The 19,484-nt window shown below is 44.2% G+C and overlaps 2 protein-coding genes across 7 annotated transcripts; one reads left to right on the top strand and one right to left on the bottom strand.

The window, feature by feature from the left end:
• Nucleotides 1-269: 269 nt before the first annotated feature.
• On the bottom strand, nt 270-8,972 carry ttbk2b (tau tubulin kinase 2b). Of its 4 annotated transcripts, XM_068576519.1 has the most exons (16): nt 8,897-8,972; nt 8,322-8,503; nt 6,600-6,722; nt 6,337-6,484; nt 6,001-6,074; nt 5,770-5,910; nt 5,563-5,667; nt 5,181-5,246; nt 5,005-5,097; nt 4,787-4,912; nt 4,554-4,708; nt 4,126-4,318; nt 3,557-3,771; nt 3,000-3,456; nt 1,373-2,073; nt 270-720 (listed from the first exon to the last, which is right to left on the bottom strand). In XM_068576519.1, exons 3-16 carry the CDS (start codon nt 6,666-6,668, stop codon nt 369-371), a joined length of 2,895 nt encoding a protein of 964 aa, XP_068432620.1. In that variant the 5' UTR covers nt 6,669-6,722; nt 8,322-8,503; nt 8,897-8,972; the 3' UTR covers nt 270-368. The 4 variants fall into 4 exon arrangements, with proteins under 4 accessions (XP_068432620.1, XP_068432618.1, XP_068432621.1 ...); XM_068576517.1 differs by lacking the exons at nt 8,322-8,503; nt 8,897-8,972 and adding an exon at nt 7,053-7,495; XM_068576520.1 differs by lacking the exons at nt 8,322-8,503; nt 8,897-8,972 and adding an exon at nt 7,053-7,495 and having other exon boundaries at nt 270-717.
• A 43-nt stretch (nt 8,973-9,015) lies between these two features.
• mideasa (mitotic deacetylase associated SANT domain protein a) lies at nt 9,016-18,716 on the top strand. 3 transcript variants are annotated; one of them, XM_068576516.1, is made up of 13 exons: nt 9,016-9,065; nt 10,995-11,818; nt 13,011-13,223; nt 14,339-14,681; nt 14,787-14,853; nt 14,982-15,109; nt 15,257-15,360; nt 15,550-15,625; nt 15,812-15,900; nt 16,415-16,558; nt 16,737-16,850; nt 16,985-17,151; nt 17,655-18,633. In XM_068576516.1, the coding sequence occupies exons 2-13, from the start codon at nt 11,006-11,008 to the stop codon at nt 17,908-17,910; spliced, it is 2,514 nt and encodes an 837-aa protein (XP_068432617.1). In that variant the 5' UTR covers nt 9,016-9,065; nt 10,995-11,005; the 3' UTR covers nt 17,911-18,633. The 3 variants fall into 3 exon arrangements, with proteins under 3 accessions (XP_068432617.1, XP_068432615.1, XP_068432616.1); XM_068576514.1 differs by lacking the exon at nt 9,016-9,065 and adding an exon at nt 9,330-9,603 and having other exon boundaries at nt 10,088-11,818; nt 17,655-18,716; XM_068576515.1 differs by lacking the exon at nt 9,016-9,065 and adding an exon at nt 9,330-9,603.
• Nucleotides 18,717-19,484: the final 768 nt, after the last annotated feature.

Here is a 19,484-nt window from a genome sequence, read left to right as displayed (position 1 = left end):
AGTGTTCAATATTCTCCTCATGGTACATATCTACAATAAGCATCATTTTTACATCCCTCGAGTGTTAAGCATTATCTTTTTGGTCTCATATTAGGCCTTTATGGAGATTTAAGAGAGGAGTGAAATGAGAGGTAAAAGTTGGCAATCTTCAGGTTTTTTCAACCCCTTTTTGTTTCAACTGCAGGTATCAAGCCACATTGTCAAGTATTTTGAGAGACACATCCAACAAATAAATAAATAAATACAATTTATACATTACATACAGTACATTCCCTTGAGTAAATACTGTATTTACACATGCTATCAGCGACTGAATGTGAAACATTCTCTCGCTACATCCGGATCAGTCACTTGTGTGCCAAATACAGTCATCGACTCACTTTACCGGAACCTTTCCCATCATGGATCAGACCCCGTCCCCTGGAGCTGTGGCCCCACTGACCCGGCCCTCCAGACCTGTCCTGTGGGTGAGCTTGCCGAGGAGGAGGGGAGCCGGAGAAGCTGGATGGAGAGCGGCTGCGTCCCTGCAGAGGCCCGACCTCCCGGAGCTCATGGCGGGAAGGGGAGGAGCTAAGTGAGCGCTGCAAGGAGGAGGAGGAGCTTCGAGGGCGAGGAGGAGGGCTGAAGAGCATCCCGCTTCGGTCCTGCATCAGCTGAGTCAGGCTGGCCAGAAAGTCTGCGTCACTCGTGCTGCTGGCACGCACTCTTAACCGCCGTCTTCTGGAGAAAAGATTGCAGGACAATATGATTACAATGCCCCCCGTATGATTCCTCTTCCTCAAATCTCTCTATTAAGAGAAATCCAAGTTATAATGCTCAAAAGTTAAATTAAATCCCACTTCTTTTTTTAAAACCAGTTTTTCAGCAATTGCCATTTGATATGTTTGCATTCTTGTAGCTTTAATTGTTAGTGGTTGAGTCTGTCAGTCCTGCAGTAGATTCTAATTGCATAATGGATCACAGCAACCAATGCAGCATTTGCAATTATATCTAAGTGAGAACAGCCTGACTGTTTACAGTTCACTCTAACACTGTATAAGAGCGTGCTAAGCTGCTGCTAAGGCAAACTGAACATTTCCTTCTGCTGCTTATTCACATTAAAAGCATTGAACTCAACACAAAACAGCAATTTTGTCATACACTTCTATACAATTTGACTTTTTTTTGCAACCAAGTGTAGCTCCTTGCTGACCATTAGAGAGAATTCAAACTTAATTCACTTCTTCATTGGCTTCACTTTTCAGACCCCAAGGATGCTGCCTGATCAGAGCTGTAATTTAAAGGACTATAGCTCTAAATATTAACCACCAAACAAAAATGACAAATTAACTGGTCATGTGGATCATTTGATAACACCTTTACAGCATCATACCTGTTGTCTACACACGGGCGGATGGGTGGTTTCCCAGGTGGTGGTCGAGGCAGAAACCTGCTAGTGAGTAGCTCGGGTACAAAGGTGGCGCTGACAGGACGTGGGATCTTACTTTTACTACCTGATGAGGAGGACAGAGAGAGGGGGTCTTCTCCTACACAGTCAGACCTGGAGCCTCGCTCTGAGAGGAGTCGGTCTCTCAGTAAAGCGCAAGGCAGGTTGTCACAGGACAGAGAGGGAGAGGGTGAGTGGGTGGGGGAGCCAGGGACCGGACTGCTCCAGCGGTGACGCCTCTCCAGGTTGAGGTCCCTGCTTGGAGAGTCCAGGGGGTTGTTTGGGTCTCGTACTGGGATTCGACTCAATCTTGGGGATGAGGGAGAGTCTCTTCTCCTGAGCAGAGCTGGGGGTGGAGAGGAGGAGACGGTGACGGTGCTCTCCAGAGCACCTCCTGCTGTGTCAGCTTGAGGCTGCTGATTCGGCTCCGAGGAGCGATCAGGCAGACCAGAATCACTCTCCGGGTCTCTGTCGTTTGTCAGATGAGCAGTGCAGCCTTTGGCTGAGCTTGGCACTGGAGCTAAGTCCAACCTCCCTCCATCTTTTAAGAGGTCCTCTGGGAGTTTTTCTGATTTATCAAATGGTGCCTCGAGTGGTATTGCATCGCTCCTCTCATGTACAGGGGACTGCAGGGCACAGCTGGAAGACTGAGAAGATTTTAAGGATCGTTAGAGGATGTGACCGGGTAAAAGTTTTACACAAATATTTGAAAAGTTCTTCTTTATCAAAAACTTTGTAAAAAAAACAAAACAACCTCAAAATAAATTTACAAGGTCACATCTAAATAATCAAATAACAGACAAGTTCTCAGTATAATCAAAGTTATAGAGTTGCTCAAAATCATGAAAAGTGTGGACACCTACATTTCCATAAGCAAGCCTGCACTATGTCAGCAGAATGGGATGAACTGGGAAAACCCCAAGTTATTCAGACTTGGTAGTGTCCCAGCACTATTCCAATAAGTTAGCCGTTACACTAACATGGTAGTCACACCAGATATCAGCCTCGATTAGCTACTTTCATTGTATTACACATTTGTAGCAGTTCAGTGTATAGCTCATACACAAATAGTGTCACTATTTAAATTAATGGTTATTAATATTTGTCATGTTGAAAGCTTTGGCGGTGATGAGATGCTCCCACAACAAACGGAAAAGAAGGACCGATACATCCAAGTAGTCATACCATACTCAAACTGCAATAATCATTGTATACTGTTGTACTCACAGCCTCTCCATACATCAGTGACATCTTTTCATATAAGTGTGTATTGTAAACATTTCTTAGTTATGGTCCAAAAACATTGTGAACCACATATTGTCTATTTATCATATACTGTATTGTTTGCATTCATTTGAGACTAATGTGCTTTTAAATCGATTGTCTCTGTATATATTTCTGTGTTTTCTATACAGCTAAAGGAAAGCTCTATTAAGACCCTGTAAAATGGTCAAAAGCTCCAGAACAGTAGAGCTTGATTTGTATTTGTTAACTGGAAACAACCAATCACATTAGTCTTATTTCACAATGGTTCTTTTAATTCGTGCAAAAACAAATGCTTGGTCCCCCCTACCTGGTCCATCTGGGATCTTCCCATAATCACAGAGGGCATTTGTCCCAGCATCCCCGGCAGTCTCCTATGGCCCAGTAGCCACGTGCCAGGCATGGACATCTGCGACAGAACAGGACTGCTCGGCACCACTGTGGACTGGCCTTCCTGTGGCTCGTTTTCAGTCTCAGCAGGCGTGCATGTCCCAGGCTTGTCCTCATGGCGGGCCTCGCCTGATGGCTTGGGGGCTCCAGAACCGCTGCCTTGCTCTAGCTCCAGCATCACCCACTCCTGAGAGTCTCCCTCTTGGGGCACAGGACTGAGGTTCACGGCCACAAAGCCACTACTTGCTGCGCAATCTTCTTGGTCAGGGGTTCCTGTGCCGGAGTGTTCCTCCTTGCAGGAAGACTGCTGTCCGTGGACATTCTCAGGAATGGATTTCTCTCCGACTTGTGAAAGGACAGGACGCTGTTTGCCTAAGCTGAAACAAGATATTTGAAGTGTCATGGTTTCCCAAAAATAAACACATTTGAACTCTTACAACTGTATATTTTTTCATTTGATGTGTATTCAGTACTGACTAGGCCTCAAGGAAGCGTTCAATGGTGGGCTTGGGTTCCGGTGCAAGCCTCTTTTCAAACGCTAAGCTCTGACTGTGTCTCATCCTCCGGAGTAGTGGCGCAGCACGCTCCAGGAACATCGTCTCGGATCGCACCCGTCTAGGAGAACTCTGCATGGAGCCGGTGTTGGGGCTCTGGTTCCCCTGGTTCTGACTGTGTTCATCTTCACTCACCACCTGAGAAGAAAGAATGACAAGGTGGCTCAAAGACATAAATATTGCATTTGTATCCCCAGAAAGAACAGGACAGCCATTCCTTTATATGGGGAGGGAGGCAGTCAGAAGCAAGTTTTTATACAAGCTCAGGGGAAGTAGATGTAGTAATAGAGGTTGGCAGGGTCGTTATTATTACTATCATATCTCAAGGCAAAGTCAATGTAGTCTTGGGGAGTTTTGTGCATGACATGCACTGCAGTGCAGATAAACTACACATCTCGATGCCCAGGACGAAAATCAGTTACATAAGAGTACTATTTCAGCAGTAGGTAAGAACACTCTACTTAGTATTACAGTAAACCACATTGCCCTGACCTTCCTGATCATCGGCTGGACATGTTTATGGTTGCGGTTGCGGTCCATCTCTTCCCATACATCTCCGCCAGGTGTGGTGGTGGGTGTGGGGATGGGGGGGCAGTTGTCAGCGTCGCTGAGGCGCTCCCCTTGCAGAACATCCTCAGTGTTCTCCCTCTGCAGCTCGCCTGGCAGCACTGAAGCATTGGCCATGCTGTGGAGGAGAGGGAAGGTCACCCTGCAGCTCATTCCACAGCACAATTTAAAGCAACGATTTTTTTGAAGGGATCTCCGACTGTGCAGAATTCAAGTCTAAAAAAAGCTGCAGCTATATAATTGACCACATATCCAACAGTGTGTGAAGGAAGTTTCAGTAGCACAAGTAAACCAATTAATATAATAAGTGGCTATATTTCAATAGTCATAGAGCTTTCTTGAGCTTCAAATACCCCAAGTACGCTGGTGTGAGGCGAGTGAGCTGCTGAGTGTTTGTTGCGGCAGTGATCGTCAGCATATCCTCCGAATCACATTTCTCCCAGTCATAAGGGTCATTCTCCAGCACGTTGTGGCTCTTCATAGCATTTTCAAACACTGACATCAGGAGCTGTCAGAGAAACCACAGGCGTCAGCATTTGACAGACAAACAGTGCGTGCAAAATATGCCAACCAAAAGATGGTCAACCTGATAGTCTGGCTTCGTGAAGTAGTCCAGGATCAAGATGTGATCCAGGAAAGCAGTAAACTCTGAGGGAAGGTGCTTAAGCATGAGTCGATGGTCATACGTCTCTTTCAGATTTCCTACTTGTTCCTGAGAGCAGAGAGGGAGACAATAAGATATTGAAAGAATACACATTGTGTGAATTACAGATTAGACACTGTCTAATACATAGAGGCACATACTTTGTCTTTGATTTTCCTCCAGGGCAGCTGGCCAACCATGAATTCAACCAGCATGTAGAAGAGGGACCACAAGTCGTCATGACGACCCATTTCCTACAAATTAGAAAACACAAATATGAGCAATTTCAAGGGCAAAATACATTTGAATAGCGTATATGTGTTTGGTCCATGCTCACCTTATTCTTATGAGCATTGATTGAAGCATATCGCACAGTTCCTCTGAAGCCAGCCACAGGACGAGGCTGAAAGAGAATCAAGATTAATAATATAATAATAAATGTTATGGAAAACAACAAATAACACAATGTTTGTCCATCAGGTTTATTGATAATATGTAACATGCTGAGGTATTTATAAACACTGTGTTGAAGGCAACTGGATGCACTGTTTAGTCTCAAAAGACATCTACCAGTCCTGTTCTTTAAGAACACTTTTCTGGGTGAACATGCGAGACCAAACCTCTCTGGGGTTGCCAGAGTAAGCTAATAAGTAACTCGTGGGACCGTTGATTTAAAAAGCCAAAACATTTCTTCAAGGAAGTTTAGACAGAGTACTTACTGGACGGACTTCCTGGCTGGAGTTGGTAAACTGCCGGGCCAAGCCGAAATCAAGCATATAGCAGCATCTGCAGGTACTGGCTAGTCTTCCCATCGCAAAGTTAGACTAGAATTTTAACCACACGGAAAAAACCAAGCATGTTTCAGTTAAACTGACTGCCATACAACGATGTATTCACTAACCATGAAGAGCTTTAGTTTAACTTACAGGTTTAATGTCTCGGTGCAGGAAGCCTACAGAGTGGATGCTTTCAATGGCCTCTAAAATCTGCTTTCCGAGTCTCAAAGTTGTGGAAACGGAAAAGATGCCACGGACCATGGTTCTACGCAAATCTGCCAGATTCCTCCCCTAAAAGACAGTATCGGTGTTCAGCTTCTTGTGATTAGGTTACAACAACAAACTAAACACTTGACCAACATTAACTGGTAAAAATCCTACCTGGAGTTCCATCACCACGTAGTTGAAGCGATCGTTTCGGCCACAGCCCACAAAGCGACAGACGTGGTCTTTGCCTGGTAAAGAAATATGAACCAGTTCAACTGAGCTGCATAGCCAGATGTCAACTTGTGTCCACATTTGCTTCCTGTCAGCTGATATCATTATGTTCTTGCAGTGCCACAGGAAGTAAACTGGGACACACCTCATCTACTAACACAATCGACACAATGCGTAATGATCTTTAATGTTACCACCTTGGGGGGAAACTGTGCTACTAAGCAATTCTCCAGGAAAAGTCCGTAACTCTGTCGCTGACAAAGGGATAGCGTCACTCACCCTGAAGCTTCTTTAGCACTGCCACCTCCATCTTCAGCACCTGTTTGGGTTGTTGAGCGGACTCCACCTTTAAGGCGACAGTGGCCTGGCTCACCTGATCCAAAACCTCGTAGATCTCCCCAAACCCGCCTCCCCCTATCTTCCTCGTCTGAAAAGAAGGGAATAGTCATCAACAGTCCAAAGTGTGGCGGCGAAGAAATCAATGCTCTTCATTTGGGCCATCTGTTTGTTATTTTAAAACGTGATTTTGTGATTTATCTTACCACTTTCCATCTGTCTCTGACCACGTCTGCCACTGACAGGATGTCTGTGTGCTCTCCAGCCGCACTCATCCTGAGTGCTCTCAGCTCCAGCCTGCACCTGGCATCAGTGACGCAAGCCCCTCACTGGAAACAAGGGAACAGATTTTTAAGATTCAGGTCCATTTTTTTTTCCTCTGTGGTAAAAATCGCTGCTCTCTGCATTGCTTCTGTGCGTTCAAAAGACAGAGAGATTATGCGTCCCTTGTAACGTGTTACTGTGACACAAACACGAGCAGAATGAATGCCTTTTAAATGGCCACATAGGTGAGCGACCGCACATCTCATGCCTGAAACAATCACACGAGAAGCTCACAAAATGCCAGATGGTCACGAAGAGACAGCCAGTTAGCGTCGCTGTACTCTGACATAACACAACCAGCAGAAATCCCAGGTCACAAACAAACACAAGCCGACCTTTAGGAGGCTAATCTCTATGCGGCGGCGGTGGTCCAGTAAACAGGCTAGTTAGCATCCTGGAGATAACCGAGCCTCTCTCGACCTCGTACCTCTCTGCGTGGCGCCATTGCGATCCGAGTTAAAAAGCAAACAGTCCCCATGCTCCCAGACTGTTGTCGATATGCGAGGTCATTCCAAGTAGTTGTTTATTTTCAGAAGCGACACAATAATGGTGATGGACCATAGCTGACGTTAGCTCGAGTTAGCCAGCTAGCCTGCTAACGGGTGAGGAGTGATGCCCGATGCTCTGCCTCGCGGCGGCGCTGCTGACGTCACAGCTCTAGTCTCCTGATTGAGCCGCAAACTCCATGAAAAAAAACAACCTCCTGCATCTCTGAGACACTGAGAGCGTGCTGGAGAACCACTGCATGCAACACGAAGCACAGCCAACGTGAATGTGGTCCAACCCGCTCACGGGACAGAGGAAGAAGAGCCGCATCGGCACCGCCCAAACTGATCAGGTGTTATTTTATATATATAATATAATGTATACCACATATCAAAGTAAAGGGCGTTGCGGGGATTTCTGCTGATGCTGATCAAATATTGATAAGCCTTCAGCCCCGTGCCTCACCACTGGACAACAGTGGTGAAAGGAGTACTCAAAAAGTGACAATACGATGTCCAAAATCATGCATTCAACGATTTGACTTGAGTTGAAAAGTATTGGCCACAATATATACCTAAAGTAAGCTATTCAAAATAGGCCTACTCAGAATGGCCAACTTCAAGAAAATGTATGTTATTGAGTTGTAATTATTGATGCATCAATATGTACATTACTTTAATGTTGCAGATGCAATGGGAATTCATGTCACTATACTCAGCTTGCGAAATCAATAATAAAGTATTGTCTCCATAAGAATACATCAAAATGTATTTAATCTGAATTTGCAAAGAAACTAAAAGTATTAAAAAAATGTATAGTTGTAAAATATGGAGTAAAATATGTCCCTCATGTATAAGGGCTTAAGTTAATTCAAGTTCTTTACAGAAGTTTTACAACAACTTGCAATTTGTATTGAGGCCTTTTTCACATAATAACACTGTATGGAAATAATTACTGCCCCATAATTGAATGAAAGATGGGAGCAGGAAAAGGGTTGAATTTGGCTCAACTTGCAACAAACTGCAAAGTCATCTGGCAAAGTCATAATGTGCTGCACTGGCCAATCAAATAGTCGCAAACATACATTCCTGCTTAATGATCTTGTAATAGCTCTAGACCTGATATGCTGCTTCACATGGAGATACAAGCCACCGCAGGGCCCGTTGGAGGTCGCAGTCTGATGAGGCAGCGATGTGATCCTGACATGACACTTTCCTCCTGCAGCAATGCCTTGAAATTGTATCCAGAAAGAAAGCAGGCACAAATCTGTCTGGCCTCATGGACACAGCTGTGGCAAAGACTTAAAATAGAATATAGATGTTTTGATAGATGTTTTCCATTCCAGCCTTGTCAAAGCTTTACATATATATATATATATATATATATATATATATATATATATATATATATATATATATATATATATATATATATATATATATATATATACACACATACAAGATTTTTATCAAAAGTATTTTTACTGGGAAATATATATATATATATATATATATATATATATATATATATATATATATATATATATATATATATATATATATATATATATATATATATATATAAAACATAAATCAAAAGACAAAAGAGTATTTACATTGAAAATATAGTTACAATTCTTTTTTAAATAATATTCATGGCCATAATACCATAATACCATTATAGACACACGTACCCGATCGTGTTTAAAAACCACAACAAACTGTTTCCGTGGGACGAGTCGAGACTCCGCTTTTCCGGGCAGCCCTGACAACGAAACAAACGCACACGGATACAGCGATGGGCGTGGTCAGACGATCGGATTGGATAACAGGATGTGAGTCGCGCTGTTTCGGGGTGAGGCGGTGAGTTCTTGGGGGGGCGGGGGTGCATAACTTTCTGCATGTTTGCGCAGTTTCGCAGCGCTTCACGTATCCTGGACAAACCGAAACACACCGTTTGAACTCGCAGGTTCTCGTCAGCAACGTGTTCAAAGCAGAAATACCAGCGCAGGCCGCGGCAGGGCACCGTTTCCACGCTTTCGCCGTCTCGTGCGTGGTTGACTCGCTGATGCGGGGGGGTGGTGTGACGGGGGGGGGAGAAAGTTGTGGACATTTTTTTTTCCTTTCCGAGGTGCAAGGTTTTACGGATACAGTGTGCAACATTGCAACTACAGCGCCAACGAGCCTCCCCAGCACCGCCGTGACTCTGGATTATGTGTTTGTGGGATTGTAAGCACGCCTGCTCGCCATATTGTGCGCTGTGAAACTCGAGGGAAAGTTGTCCGAGTTATGACATTTGCTGCGCACAACCCCTTCATGGAGCTGCATGCAGTCGACTTTGATCGGAACCAAAGTGACTCCATGGATATGGCCATGGAGAGTTCCGTGCACCATTGAAAAGGTAGCCGATATAACCTACACTGTGTTTTAACTAATGCTCACTATTCCGCTGTATTGCCTAACCGTACTTGGCTCTTCAGACGCTTGCTTATTGCTGAGTTTTAACATAACATCACTGGCTATCGCTCGGGTGATTGCACGAGCCCCTTCGTTTCCTGTATTTCTTGTTATGCCAAATGGCAGCTACACAGTAAGCGCCTTCTTGTTGGCTTGCTTGTTGGCCGCCGTTTCAAAACTTCTCCAGCTTCTAACGTCCTGTCCGCATGCACCTGGACGTAAACGTCGACGTATAGGTTTTGCTCCTCCAGCGCTTTGCATCAGCAGACGCACTCTGAGTGATTTTCACTTTTACTGACTGAGCGACTTGCTCGTGTAGGCCTCAATTTCCTCTTTGCTGCATACGAGTGAAAGGCGACTGAACAAATGTGAGTGCTTGTCGTCAGCGCGAAAAAAGAAAGTGTCTAACCACTCCTTTCTCTCACAAGGTCCGGCACCATAAAGAGGATGAGAAGAAAGGACAGCAAACCTCAGATTTGATTCTGGAAGGAGGTTGCATGCTCCCCACCCTGCACTTTCCTTTGGGATTTGTGTTTCCTCCCAAATACCTCTAAACACAATTGAACAAATAATTCCTCAACAACAGGCATTGAAAGCACACTACAGAGGCGGTAACATTTCTGCACGCTCAGAGATCCAGATTGAGAGTTCTGACTCTAACATTACCTTTTAATGTTACTATGAGTCTTCCATCTCAACTTAATACTGACAAGGTCGGCAAGCATCGGGCTGCAGCCATGAAAGAGCCTGTGCAGCATTCAGGGGAGGTTTATTATGGTATGGGACCCCCGGCTTTAGAGTCAAGCCACAGTGACTCTGCTAGCGGTTCTGGTGTTTACAACCCAGAGAAAGGGCCTCAAAGTCTACCACACTATCAACAGGGTTCTCCAGTCAAGTGGATGCACCAGGACTCTGTGCAGGCCCCCGGCTGGTCTCAGGACGCTCCCGCTCAAGCCTGGGGGCAGAACTTTGGCCCCTATATGAGTGGGGTGAATGTCAGGGGCCAAATGGCGTTCCACAAAGGAGTCCATGAGGGCATAGCTCCGCCAATGGGGGGAGAAAATCAACTGCCAGTACCGGTTGAAGTTTACAGAGATGCCACCCAGGCTCAAACTCAGGGGAGGGGGCTCGAGTGGGAGCAGCACGCTGCGGCTGCAATGCACCAGGCTCAGCTGCAGGCGTATCAAAATGCTCACAAAGGCGTGGAGCTTCAGGGTCAGCCCCCTGCACCTTCTCACACTTTGCAGGGGTCCATGCTGCAACCCTTCCAGGCAACATTTAGGGCAAGCAACAGCAAGCAACAATTTTCATCAGGTTATTACTCTGTTTTTCCAGGCAACAAGGGAATGCCTGGTCTGGCCTACGGCGAGCAGCCTAAAACTCAACAGCAGCTGCTACACCAGATGCAGCAGCAACAAATGCATCACCACCACCAGCAGCAGCAACAGCAGCAGCAACAGCAGTTGCAGCAGCAGCATCAACTTCAATTGCAACAGCGGCAACATTTGCAGCAACAGCAGCACCAAATGCAACAGCATCAAATGCAACAGCAACAAATGCAGCAAATGCAGCAACAGTATCACAAACAACAGATACAGGAGCGACAGCAACAAATGCAGCAAATGCAACAGCAGCAGCAGCAGCAGCAAGTGCAACAACAAAATATGCCACAGCAAGAAGCAACACAGCCACAGATGCAACCAAAACAGCAGCAGACCCAAAACATTGTGACTTCTCAGCCTCCTGATCTCGGTCCACCTCTCATCACTCCTAAGAAGGAGGATGCTCAGTCAGTGGCGCTGCAGCAGGAACCAGGGGTTCAAACCTGTGACGCTTCTCTCTTTCCCGATCAATGCCCCGAGAAGCTCACCTCAAATCCTGAAGAGCCTTCAGATGCACAGGCTGCCCGTCGGCGTTCACGTCGCCTCTCCAGAGATGGAAAGTCCCCACTCGGACCCCCTTCGACAAACATCTGGTCTCAAGCGTCCAAAGAGCCTCCATCTCAGAATGGAGTGACAGGCACTCAGGCTGGGAAAGGAGGGGAAGTGACAACAGGAGGCGTTATTCGCCGGAGAAGGAGGGCGTCTAAGGAGATCAACTTGGAGACTTTGGCCCAGAAGGCATCAGAAATGGAGTCCCTTCCTGCGAAAATGGTCAAGGTTAAAATCACTCAATAATTTTTCCACTTTCGTTATTATTTATTCATGGGGAAATACTTTTAGCCCCAGTGTAGATCTATGCATGTAAGGGCAAATATCTGGCAAAGTTGTCGAGCAGCTGCACAAAGAGGAAGAAGCTTGTTTCTATGCAGAACTTCCCTATAGCTTCCAAAATAATTTTCTTTGGCCTGTTGATTTGATTCCCACAGCTGCTGATCCCCAGCTATAGCAGGCTGTTTAACAAGTGTGTCCAGTCATACCATACAAGACAGTGTCATGCGCTAGACACTGGTGCAACCTGAAAAACAGCAATTATTGAAGATACCGTACTTTTAGATTTACTTATTGGTGCAAGAAAGATGATGCATTAATGCGGTTATTCAGGATTCATAATGTCACAAGCCCAGTGGCACACCCACTGAAACCGGCTTCTTTATTTTCTGTCGAGCAGTTTCGCTAAACAAACTAACTAAACTCAGTTTTCGTCAATGTTTTTCGCACAGTAGTACTCTACCCTCAGGGGTTAGAAGGCTTGTTCATGGAGAGTGTGCATGCTGAACGTACAGTCGCTGCAGCGGCATGTCTGCACACCTCCACATTCCTCAGCCTCCTTCCCAATCCTTCAGCAAAGCTAGGGAGGGGCTGTGCTGTCAACCATACACTCCTTTAATTCCCAACATGCAAACAAACTGGTTTAATATTGTGGCGCACAACCCAGTGCGGGTGTATTGTGGTTAACAATCGGCACATTTCTGGGTTTAGAGCATAAGATTTGAAGTGTGTTGTCCCAGTACTTTTCTTACATATCTTAAATGTTAAATTTGGCGGCTTTCATTAAATTTTAAACTGAAAATATTGTAATAACTATGCATTCATAATTGTCTTGTGATTCGTGTGATGGCCATTTTTCATTATTTTTTTTACTTTTCACGGATTTAGTATTAATTTTTAATATCTATTTTGATATATACATTTTGGAATACAAATAGTTTAAAAGTTCTAATTTTAATATATTAGAAATACTGTTTGTGTGTGATTTAGGAAGACAATTAATTCATTTCGTAGATTTAAAAATCAGACCATATCCCGCTATTAATAATTTTAATAATCTCTTTTCCATTTTCCCTGCTTCTTTTCTGAACCTCTTCTTACTCTCTCCTCATCTCCCCGCCCTTTTGCGTCGGTGCCTCAGCAGGAGGACGGCTCTTCAGGCAGACCGGCCTCGATGGTTCCTCTGGTTATCCCGGTGTCGGTGCCCGTGCACAGGAGCCAAACAGATCCTCAGGGGGGCTGGACTCAGGGACGCCTCAGCCAGGCCGAGCGGCCCGCAGGACAACCCGTTTGCAAACCGTCTGTCATTGTGGCTCGTCGGCGATCACTCAGAAACGACCGGAGTTTTGGTCAGGTCAGTCCTGGAAGGAGATGACATTGCTTTGTTGACTAATTAATTTGTTGATACAATAGCACTCATTATAACTCTTGTGCTTTATCAGAGATGTGTTCACAAAATCGCCAAAAGAAACCTTCGTCTGAGAGCGGTTAGCCCTATTGACTGATCATAGTGTATGCACGTTAAAGCTTGAAGAAAGTGTTCTTATCCAGAGTCAGCTGAGGAGTTTGATACCAATCTCATGCCTGACGGTTCAATATGAAAACAGACAGCAGCCGGTTTGCTAAGCATGAAGAGCGAGCAGTACAGTAGAGTATATACAAAAGGCTTTGTTCTCGATGTTTATTTGGTCTCAGGACCCTTTACATTACGACCTCGAGACCCCTTGAAATTCAAGTCTGTGTTGAATTTCTGTTGAGGACAAGTAGCCTGCCAGAAGTCTGTCTTCTTTGAGCCCTGAAAACCTTCACAGGCAATTTGACAAGTTTGTGGTTCAGAGGATTGTGTGACTCATTAACCCTCCAAAACAGTTTTTTTTTTTTTTTAAACCGGGTGTGTAGTTTCACAGCAAAGCCTCATTCAGCCAGTACACAGTGTCCGACCTATGTCATAGTTATTAAGATGGGACAATGTTTTGGAGACAGTCTCCATTTTTATCTTTTCCTTTTTAAATCTGTAAATCAGACCAATGACAGCCCAGCAGGTGATGCTTTGGTCCAATCAGATATAGTGAAAAGTCCATTGTGTCTTCAAATCCTGGTTTATTTGGCGACAGCAAACACTTCATGAGCGACTTCTTTGCCAGAAATTCATGAAAAGAACGGCAGATTTATCAGTTCACAAAGCAAACAAACTTAAGTTATTTTACAAAAAAAAGCCAATGGACCATATTTGCAGCCCACAATGGGGCTCGGTAAAATATGTAACCTGAAAAATGTCATCTGCAATTCTTCAGCCAGCAGGTGTGTGTCATTTATTCGTGCAATATTTCATAACTTCATAAGTGACATGAATTTATAATTGGGGAAGTAAATTTCCGCAAATGCACCTTCAAGTACGTCGTGCTCCGTTGCAGCAGAGAAACAACAACTTTTTAAAGGTCTGATCAAACCCTCGTTCTTCTGTTCTAGGAAGATGAAAATGATCCAGGGATGGACGAGGATGGAAAATCCAAATTTAAGCGCCGGCCTCGCCCAGAGCCTCTCATCATCCCTCCGCACAAACCATCCACCTTCATCCCTCCATCCCTCTACTCCAGCATCACTTCCTACCAGAGCAACCTGCGCTCCCCTGTCCGCATGCCGGACAACCCCCTCACCCTGCCCCCCTACACGCCTCCACCCATCCTGTCTCCTGTGCGCGAGGGCTCGGGGCTCTACTTCTCCGCCTTCCTGACCAACATTGCCGTAAGCAACCAAATCCTGCCGCCCCCGCCTACGCCCAAATCTACGACGCGCAGTCTGTTGCGCTCTAGTAAGTCTCAGTTGTTGCTTCTATAGGTGTGACCCCGAGACAAAGTCTACTCGCGTGGCCTTCTCCGATAATGTGTGAAAAGGAGATTTCTTTTTGTATTTTCAGCAAGTTCAGATATCACACCTCCTGTTCTGCCCTTGATGACTGATGCCACACCGGCTAGCCTTGAGCCGTGAGTACAGTCACCGAAACAGGTTTTCAAAATCTGGCGCAAAAAAAAGCCAACTTCTTCTTTTATCATGAATGTACTCGCATCACCAAAACTCTCTTTTATTTCTTTATTTTTTTTCACATGTTCAGACGTATCAACATCGGTCAGAAGTACCAGGCAGAAATCCCAGAGTTACAGGATCGTCCTTCCTCCCAGTTAGACCAGTACAAGGCAGACTTGGTTTGGCTCCCTATGGAGGACTCCCACCTCAAACACGGTGAACAAGAGAGCAGTCAGACTCTGGCACCAGTCAACTACTCACAGTTATTATTCTTTTCTTTGTGTGAGGTTTTTATCACCTTCACATCGACGCTAAATCTTATCATATTATATCATCATTTTCCCGTATTTTCTTTTCTTGTAGTGGAGGACATGATGAACATGGCTTGCTGCAGTGTGCTGAGGGGCGGAGGAACCAACCAGGAGCTGGTGTTGCACTGTTTACATGAATGTGGAGGTGACTTCCTTGTGAGTATAGTGATTCATAAGTAATAGACGCGATTATCTGGAATTCATTTGGCAGCAGGGCAACTTCACGATGGCTTTGTTTTCACTGAAAAGTCATACGTGGTACCGTCAGAATTGTTTTTTAGTGTCGGGAAACGCCAAGCTTGTTAAAGAACGGCTCGTTCACTGATTATTCATGTTGACTTTAAGGAAACGCTGGGACGTTTGATGCTTCAGGACTCACTCTTCCCTAAAGGTCACCACCTAGCAGGTTATCACTACTCAGGTGAGCATCGACGCCACCGTAAAATAAAAGCTGTTTTATGAAAATCTCTCCTATAAATTCTCTGACTGCCTTGGTCTCTTCATCTTCCTCCTTCTGTGTCTTGTTTCCTAACCGCTCTTTTAAATGTTTCCTCATTTTCTCTTGTAAGATTACATTACATGTGCACCGTGTCTGATTCACTCACAGGCTCCGATTGCTGGACTGCAGAAGAGAAGTGCTACTTCAATAAGGGGATCTCTGCCTACAGGAAGGACTTCTTTATGGTGCAGAAATTGGTACGCTGGTTCATTTCACAGTTATGAATTAATGTAAATAAATCTAAAATACATTTAAATGGGATTAAATGTGCTCTGTGTAGCATTTCAACACAAATAAATCATTTGCACATTATCTATGAGGCATTGACATAAGTATAGATTTTCAGACATTTAGGCACCTGTGTCTAAATTTGAAGCCCGAAGCTGATGTCATGGAAAATTTCCTTTTTACTTCTTTCACCGCATTAAAAACTTAAGGAGTTAAAATTGTGCGAAAAAAGGCAACAATTTGACGTAACGCACAACATCCTCGATGTGGAAGGAAGTAACTAAAGTTATGTGAAATGTAGTCTTCCTTTTCATAGAAACATTAATAGCAACAGGCCGAGCCTGCCACTCAGCTGAAGCTTGTTATTGATCAAATTGCGTAATAATATGGACTTAATTAATTAAAATTGAATTGTAAGATGCATGAAAAAGGTCAATTCATTATATTAAATTCTGCATGTGTTTGTACTTTTTATGTTTCAAGGTGCAGACCAAGACTGTGGCTCAGTGTGTGGAGTTTTACTACACGTACAAGAAACAGGTGAAGATCGGTCGCAATGGGATTTTAACCTTCGGCCCTCCAGATTCACCTCTGGAGAAGCACACAGAGGCTGTGGTGGACGTTAAGGTACAGTGGAGTTACAGCGTCTCTAAATGTACCACATCCACGTGTGGTAAAGTTAATACTCCGGATATTGTTTGCCTGACTTGGGTTCCAGGAAATATGTGATCATTTTGTGAATTTTCCTTTTTTTGAGAATAATCGGAATAATCTTTTTGTCTTTTTCTGTCGTGAATCGTTACAGAGTTCACAGCGGTCAAAATATATTCAAGGAGAGACGGATGACGATAAGAGGAATGTTTCTTACGAGAGCAGCCATCAGGCCAGGGTTGCTCAGTCACTACAGGCTCATGACTACGTCAGTGTTCCCCTCCATATTCTAGTATCTGTTTATTAGCTCACCTCAGACCACGTTTTCTATTGTAACAATTGGATTTAATAAAAAAAAAATGCAAAAAGCAAAACTAACATGACTTACTCTTGGTGCTCCAGGCAGGAACGATGCTGGTGATGAAAGAGCCGGACCCTGTGAGCACGGAGGCCCTCCACCCGTCAGCACCTCACAGACCTCTCGCCGAGCCGGCAGCAAAGAAGGGCAAAGCGCCACCGAAGCCTCCGCCGGATCCTGACGCAGTATTTCCGTGCAAGAAATGTGGCAGGTACATCAGAACCAACAGATTTCTCTTTGTTCATAACTTCGACTGCGATAGGATTTTAGATTGTTCACTTTTCTCAGTCACACAGTTTGTGAGATTTGCACCTGCGGTGACCCGTCAGTTACAGCAGCTCGTGTGGCTCACCTCATCGTGTTTATCTTCATGCAGGTCAAATATATACGGAAACCCACTTCTTCTTTTTTTAATCAATAGATAAAATAGAACATTATGACGTAATCAATCATCTGAAGAAATGCAGACGAAATCTAATATGGACTTGAGAAATATTCTGCCCTCTTCGTTTCGACACGTAAAAACATTGTGATAATGTGTTATTGTGAAATAAAATGGGGAAATTGCGTTGTGAAATTTAAACTTTGCTTTAGGCTTTTTCTCAGTGAGCCTCGCTGCAGTACAGTTTAGTAGACGCTGTAATCTTCTATCGGATTATAGTGCATCATGACAAACTGTTGCCATTGTGTGTAATGTTCTTCCATTCCCTACAGGGTGTTTTATAAAGTGAAGAGTCGGAGTGCCCACATGAAGAGTCATGCGGAGCAGGAGAAGAAAGCGGCAGCGCTGCGTCAGAAAGAAGAGGAGGAGCAGGCAGCAGCTGAGGCTCGGGCCAAGAAGGTGGCGGCAGCAGCGGCGGCGGCGGATAATCAGGGCGGAGATGGTAACGGAGTGATGGAGGAGGCGGAGGTCAGCAGCCAGGAAGACTCATCTGAGGGAGAGGACGACAAGGATGAAGACTGGCACTGAGAGACACATCAGGAGAGAAGAGGAGGGACACCAATGAGAAGATGGATTGATGGGTAGAGTGGAGGTCGAATCAGAGAGGGAGGGATGGAAAAAAAGATGTCCTGCCTCACCGAGAGCAGAATGAAGACGAGCAGTGTTTTTGAAGTCTTCCTGGTAATCTGACACTGACTCTGAGTGACCGTTATCCACCAACCAGCCAGTCACACTCCACATCTTCACACATTTTGTATCTTTTAAATATTCAGAGGAAGTTTATTTTTTTGTAAATGCACTTATCCCGTATGCTTCTGCTTTTGCCAATATTGCCTTTTTATATCCATTATTTAATTGAATTTAATGTCAAAAGATTAGACATTTTCATGGCGTGGACATGGTTATATGATATTTCATAAGATAATCAAAATGCCTGTTGAGCAACAAATCATCAAGATCAAAGCTATCTTTCACTTCTCAGTATCAGCCCTTTTAAATGAGAGTAAGAGCTAGTATTTATCTTTTTCTTGATAAAATACTGTGGTGAGTTTTGCAGAATTTCCCTCAGATTTTTAGGTTGGTTGCACACATGTTTTGTACAACTAAGGGACCTTTTGAAATGAATATGTACAAAAATATATATGAGATGGCCATATATTTATGATACTGCATTTTTTGCAATGATTTTGGTAATATAAAAACTAATCATGTCAGCTGCAATAAGACTTGTGAATTGAAAAGTTTATTAAAATCTCTACTGTTCAGAGAAATGTCTTTATTTGTTCAGTCAGAACATTGTTATGGATGCAGTACTTTGTTGATCCAGCAGGTGGAGGCAGTGGTTCAGTATTTTGCAGAATATTTCCTTTGCACACATGGTTGTGTGTAGATAAATAAATAGCATTTTAACTTGGCTGATACGTTTTCAGTCATTCATTTGTCATTTTTACTTTAAATGTTAAATCTTGCTTCAAATGCTGTCTTTACGCCAACATCTGTCGTGCTGAGAAATATTCATGACCAAAAGAATAACTCCAAATACTAAATATTCATAGGTTTGATTAAGTATGCTAGAACGGTTCCATAAGCATTTCCAGATTAAGGGCCGTGAAGCCGAACTCGTCTTGTCACATGGGCGTGGAGACACAACTCAGCCATTTAAAGTGTGTGTTTAGTCCAGAGAGGTGTTGCCTGTCGCCCTCAGGAGATGAGATGCAAGGCATATGGCTCTAAAACCATGAAGGACAAAATGTCCCCGTCTCCCTCTTCATTACTGCCCTATCAAAACTTGTCGGCTCTCATTTACTTTTACGGCAGAAGCTGGCTGGAGAAGCTCGCTCACGCAGACAGTAACATGCTCCTTGACCCAGGAGGAACATCCACTGACTTTGCTGCTTTAAGAGCCCTTAAGATTGAATCAGTATCTCTCTGTCTAGTTACGCATTACCCTCTGTGGGCTGTATTTAATCACAGCAGGGCTTTGACGTAAATGCTAAGATGCTAATATTTTATATTTCATCATCTAGCTTGTTAGCATACTAATTGATGCTAATTAGCACAAAACACAAAGTGCAACTGAGGTGTTTTGTCATAAAACAAAG

The sequence above is a fragment of the Clinocottus analis genome, unplaced genomic scaffold, assembly GCF_023055335.1.
Source record: "Clinocottus analis isolate CAN_PGR_092001 unplaced genomic scaffold, fCliAna1.0.p SCAF_15, whole genome shotgun sequence".
Taxonomy (NCBI): domain Eukaryota; kingdom Metazoa; phylum Chordata; class Actinopteri; order Perciformes; family Cottidae; genus Clinocottus; species Clinocottus analis.
Note: the sequence above shows the minus strand (reverse complement) of the source record. Positions and strands in the feature narration are given on the sequence as shown.

Bases quoted from the DNA above. Each gene is read 5' to 3' on its own strand.
- ttbk2b (XM_068576519.1), bottom strand. From the start codon at position 6,668: ATGAGTGCGGCTGGAGAGCACACAGACATCCTGTCAGTGGCAGACGTG. The intron at 5,668-5,769 runs GTAAGTTAAACT...TTAAAATTCTAG, and splicing joins TGCACCGAGACATTAAACCT to TCTAACTTTGCGATGGGAAG. The intron at 3,457-3,556 runs GTCAGTACTGAA...ATCTTGTTTCAG, and splicing joins GAACGCTTCCTTGAGGCCTA to CTTAGGCAAACAGCGTCCTG.
- mideasa (XM_068576514.1), top strand. From the start codon at position 10,340: ATGAGTCTTCCATCTCAACTTAATACTGACAAGGTCGGCAAGCATCGG. The intron at 15,110-15,256 runs GTGAACAAGAGA...CTTTTCTTGTAG, and splicing joins GGACTCCCACCTCAAACACG to TGGAGGACATGATGAACATG. The intron at 15,626-15,811 runs GTGAGCATCGAC...ATTCACTCACAG, and splicing joins AGCAGGTTATCACTACTCAG to GCTCCGATTGCTGGACTGCA.